At 53.0% G+C, this 5,202-nt stretch overlaps 1 protein-coding gene across 1 annotated transcript; it reads right to left on the bottom strand.

Annotated features, from left to right (window-relative positions):
* Positions 1–1,418: 1,418 nt before the first annotated feature.
* On the bottom strand, positions 1,419–4,961 carry LOC308184803 (adenosine 5'-monophosphoramidase HINT1-like). The gene is made up of 4 exons (XM_080572380.1): positions 4,772–4,961; positions 3,249–3,354; positions 2,338–2,545; positions 1,419–2,122 (listed from the first exon to the last, which is right to left on the bottom strand). The coding sequence occupies exons 1-4, from the start codon at positions 4,912–4,914 to the stop codon at positions 2,076–2,078; spliced, it is 504 nt and encodes a 167-aa protein (XP_080428506.1). The 5' UTR covers positions 4,915–4,961; the 3' UTR covers positions 1,419–2,075.
* Positions 4,962–5,202: the final 241 nt, after the last annotated feature.

Genomic DNA, 5,202 nt, shown 5'->3' with positions numbered 1-5,202 from the left:
CGGAGGGCAACAAAGATGATACGGGGCCTGGAGCATCTCCCCTATGAGCAAAGACTGAGAGACCTGGGCCTGTTCAGCCTTGAGAAGAGAAGACTGAGAGGGGATCTTATCAATGATTACAAATATCTTAAGTGTGGGAGACAGTGGGACTTGGCCACCCTCTTTTCAGTGGTTTGTGGGGATAGGACAAGGGGCAACGGCCAAAAACTGGAGCACAGGAAGTTCCGCACCAACATGCGAAAGAACTTCTTCACGGTGAGGGTGACGGAGCGCTGGAACAGGCTGCCCGGGGAGGTTGTGGAGTCTCCTTCTCCGGAGATATTCAAGGCCCGTCTGGACGCCTACCTGGGCAGCCTGCTCTAGGGAACCTGCTCTGGCAGGGGGGTTAGACCCGACGATCTCTTGAGGTCCCTTCCAACCCCTACGAATGTGTATATACAGGAGTAAAAATACACGTGTTGATAGCGATAGGACAAGGGGGAATGGTTTTAAACTAAGACAGGGGAGATTTAGCTTAGATATTAGGAGAAAGTTTTTCACTCAGAGGGCGGTGAGGCACTGGAACGGGTTGCCCAGAGAGGTTCTGGATGCCCCATCCCTGGAGGCATTCAAGGCCAGGCTGGACGCGGCTCTGGGCAGCCTGCTCTAGCGGTTGGCAACGCTGCCCAGAGCAGGGGGGTTGAAACTAGATGATCTTTAAGGTGCTTTTCAACCCAGGCCATTCTATGGTTCTATGATATGCTCTTTGAAAGCGTACAGGCTAAAGGAAGGGTCAAATTGGTGCCTCGGGGGCAAATTTCTTCGCCTTCTACGGTTGTCTAACAGTGCCTATTAAGCAAAGAGATTACCAATCGTCTTCCTCCTCTACTTTCTCAGGAATTAAACACCTTTTGTGAAAGACTACAAGCGCTGATAGCATTAGCTAGACCTAGCTAGACCGACTGGGGAACAGTTGAACATGTAAATACTTACTCAAGGTCCATTTGCACAGGTTTCTTTGAGCAGTTCCATGGGCTCTTCTACGTCAACAAAACAGACCAATGAAAGAGACCAAGGACAAATACAGAAACAGAACAGTTGATCAAGTGCCAATTTAAGAAGCTTTCCCTGAAAGTGCAACAGCATCTCCACCTCCACCCACCCCTCCCCTCCCCTCCCCCCCCCCCCAAGTAGTTGACTTCCACAACTATTTTCATCTGACCCCGCAAACGGCAAATTCTATATTACTTTGAGTAGAACAAGGGCTGTTTCTTGTTTCGGTTTGGTTTTTATCATTCAGCTTCTTCAAAAGACTTTAGTCATTCACAGCTGCAATCGTTAACCCCGCAAACAGATCCAGTAACAAAGATCATTCCTCCTGCTAAGGAATCGAGTTTCTTTGTGAGGAACGGAGTCACAAAAATCATTTCATTAGCAAGTTTCAAACACTAAAAATATTTAATAGCATTTTAACGCTCCCACGCTCCAGTAAGCCTTGAACGTAACCGCAATTAAACAAGGAGCACAGCAAAGCCAGAGGTCTAACAAAGCACGAGAGGTGATCGCATTTAAACGCCTTATGGTGCCTTTAGCTAATCCTTCTTCTAGTTCCTGAACAACGGACTTCGTTTAGGAAAAAAAAAGACTCTAAAAATACATACAAAAAAATAAAGGGAACGGCAGCCGAGTCTTGAACGTTCAGAAGCCGACTCAAGCATCCCAGAGCCTTCTACGCTTTGAAAAGCGTCTGTGGGAGAAATTACTTCTCGAAGTTGCGAAACCCACGACTGAAAAGAAAGCGGTAGCAAAACTCCTACGGTAGTCAAGAACAGGCTGACAAGCACCTGTCAGAAATCACACCGGGTAGAGTTTATTCTGCCTCCTCGGGACAGGGGCAGACAACAGACGATGCCTGGAAGCTTTCTTCCAACCTTATTCTTCTCTGGTTCTACATCTGCCAGTCCTCGATGCGGCTGTTTCGCAATAAAAGCACGCCCTTTTATTTGGGAGCAGGGGGAAGATAGCAAGGCCTCAAACACACAGCACATCCTAGATCGTCTTAGGGAGATGGAGACCCACAGGACCGCCGAGCGCTTCTATCTTCGCGTTTCAAATGACTGGGCAAACCACCATCTACACGACACTGTCAACAGACCGAAACATTCTTTTAACTTGCAGAACTATTTCCATCGGCAAGACACACAAGACAGAGGTCATATCCCCATGCTCCATCTTTATTGTGCAAGTGCTGCTCAAAGCTCTTTATTACCCTCCATAGACAGCCGTCCAGGAAAAAAAAAAAAAAAAAAAATCATACGTCAACAGGGGCTAGATTGACGGGCAACATATGAAACCTACTCGGCGGCGACCCGTACGCGTGCAGTGACGCCTGCGGTGCAAAAACCTTAGCCAGGAGGCCGGCCCAACTGACCGCCACCCAGAATACGTAGATGTACACGACAGCCCGAAGGGCCCGAGGGTGGGCATTCACAGCCATCCGGAATCCATTGGTCAGGTCCAGGTTAGCAGCACACTTCTTGCCAACAACCATTACACGCCCAAGAAGCTGGAAAAAGGAAATAACGTTACCTAACATAACGTGCCACGACGCACAGAACGAACGCGAGCGGAGAACCATCCACAGAACACGGTTAGCTAATCCTTCACGATTCAACCGCTGCTCTTTGAATTACCCTCTAGACAGGAACAGACTACAAAACAGTCACAGAAGCTAAATTTGTCTCGGGGGTTAAAGCCCCCGTCATAGCTTCGGGCAACGTAAGCCGCTCTGGCGGAAAATAAAAGCTTCACGGTGCCTTTTCTTTTGCGTGGCCTCACAAAGCCTTGGAACTTGACTTGCATAGCTAACAGCGAAACAAACACCCAGCGCCGCTCAACCAGCTTTCCCTTTCCTCGCCTCTGACCTGCCCAAACCCCAAGCCCTCTTCTGCATAGTCAAAGTACCACCGCCGCTGTCTGGAAACCGTGAAAACGGGCATCAGACCGTACTTCGGAACAACACTGCTTTTTGCACTACAAGCGCGTAGCCGGAGACCAGCATCGCTTTATATCGCCGCTCTTAGTCAAAAAGCTCAACTCCATTACAAGCTAGAGGCAAAAGACTACAGCATCGGAAAACCCAAAATAGCCTACTGTGCGCCCCTCCGCAACATCCAGAGGAAAAGAGGGGACGGGAAAGAGTCTAGGAAGTTACAAACTAGTTACAGGTACAGCCAGCCTAGCGAAAAGAAAGCTCCCACAGTACTCACGGGTCCGCCAGAATCTTCTGCTTCACATAACCGGACAACTGCCTTCTCAGGAAGGACTAGGAAAAAACACTGGAGCCTGAGGCGAACTATCACGGAACGCAAGGCGCTGGAGGAAGAGTAAACAGTTACAACGCAGTCAGCTTCAGAGAAAGGCAACAGCTTAAGCAAATCACTATGCCCCACCGAACTCGTCCTACCGAAGCAGATTATCAGGTACCCCAAACGCGCACGACAAAACAGCGATTCTTCTTAAGCGATCTTTGAATAGGCAAAGTTCTCTACCTTCTACACGCAAAACACACAAGCGGCAAACAATTGCTAACTGTCCTTCAGTTATGTCCAAATATTGCCTCGGCCAGAGGTAGGAAGGCATCTTCAAAGAACCCGGAGTAATCCGGCTGAGGCTGTATAAACTCTCCGTCCTCGATAACGCCACGTACTCAGGGGAAAGAACATTCCAAGTTAGCCCGTTACGGCCGGCTCTACGTCAGACACCTCCAGACCGAGGCCAAGGTATCACCTGCGAAACACGAATACCACCGATCTGTAGGAAACCATCGACTCGCAACTAATTGCGAGGGAACTCCCCAAATCACCAGCAGACCGAAACTGCATACGGCACCAGAAGCAGGATCCAGCACGCAAGGTGACGGGGGCAACGAGACAGCCGAGTACTTCAGATTAGCGACTTCCGGCAGTTTTATTTATTTTAGATGCGACTGAAACAGCGCCGATAAGACTCGATTCCACAGATGCTTTGCACTTCTTACTCACCATCGCCTTTCACTGCGCGACAATCGAGAATTACGAGCCTTCCTCACACTTCTCCCCCCTATAACATCGCTCAACTGTGAAACAGGCCTTCGGTACAGCGAGCTAAGCAAATTCAAGACCATTCGCTATAGCCAACTACACTCCAAAAGCAGTTCTAAGTTCCCCCCCCGCCTCAAGTGAGGACCAGCAGCCTGCGGGATTGACTGGCTTCTAGATGTTTAAGAAAGCTAGGAAAAGCTGCAATTCTTCCCTTTCACAAGCCACTTTGGAGAGAGCGTGCGCTCGCGTGCGCGGTGGGGGTGGTGCCATAACCAAAGCCTAGCACGGCCGAGCCGGGGCGTCTCTAGAACGCTGTCACGAGGCGCATCAAGACCTGCGTTTCTGCTACGCAGAAATGACTGATTACGGTCACTACTGCGATGCTCGCTGCCTATACGCAGGCAGTCCGAACCCCCAAGGAGACCGACTGCGCCGGCGACCCAGTACGCGCCGTGGCACCCCGGGGGCAGGCGGGACGCGCACCGAAGAAGCGCGGGGTTTTAGAGGCGCTGCAGTAGAGAGCGCCACGAGCCGGAGAGACCCCGACCGACCGACCGACCGTCCGTCCGTCCGTCCCTCCCTCCCGCAGCAAGGCCACCACCCGCCCTGCCGCACTCCCGGGACCCGCGACGGGCCCTCGTTTCAGAGGGCCTGCGAGCGGCCGAGGGAAGGAAGGAAAGAGAAGACTCGCACGACGACGCCGCGGCTACCTCCTCGCCCACGACCGCTCATCCTCACGGAGAACGTTGGCGGGGACCTCCTTGCCCTTGCAGGCGACCTCTCCGAAAGCGGCTGCAGCGGCAGCGCCGCCGCCGGGCCAGGCGGCCTGCGCCCTAACGATCCCGTCGGCCATGACGGCGCCCGCTCGGTACAACGCCCCCTCCCTTCCCGCACTCGGCCCGGCCCTCCGCGGCGCTCATTGGGCCGACAGATCGCCGCCGACCGCTCCCGCGCCTCGATTGGCTGCCTCGCCTGCCCTCTTCCCTTGTCCCCGCCCTCTCGGCGGCTCCGCTCCCGTCGACCCGGTGCTTATCGGCGCTCAGGGAGGTCGCGTGCCCTCGGGGCGCGGAGGGATCCGACCGGGAGGGAGGAAGTGGGCGCCCGAAAACGGGCTGGGCGGCTCCGCGGAGGGAAGCCGGGC

Source organism: Anser brachyrhynchus, assembly GCF_964034855.1.
Source record: "Anser brachyrhynchus genome assembly, chromosome: W".
In the NCBI taxonomy this organism is placed as follows: Eukaryota; Metazoa; Chordata; class Aves; order Anseriformes; family Anatidae; genus Anser; species Anser brachyrhynchus.
Note: the sequence above shows the minus strand (reverse complement) of the source record. Positions and strands in the feature narration are given on the sequence as shown.

Excerpts from the sequence above, each read along its gene's own strand:
- LOC308184803 (XM_080572380.1), bottom strand. The coding sequence starts at position 4,914 with ATGGCCGACGGGATCGTTAGGGCGCAGGCCGCCTGGCCCGGCGGCGGC. Across the intron at positions 3,355-4,771 it reads GAGCGGTCGTGGGCGAGGAG|CGCCTTGCGTTCCGTGATAG; the intron begins GTAGCCGCGGCG and ends CTCTTCCTCCAG. Across the intron at positions 2,546-3,248 it reads CAGAAGATTCTGGCGGACCC|CTTCTTGGGCGTGTAATGGT; the intron begins GTGAGTACTGTG and ends TCCTTTTTCCAG.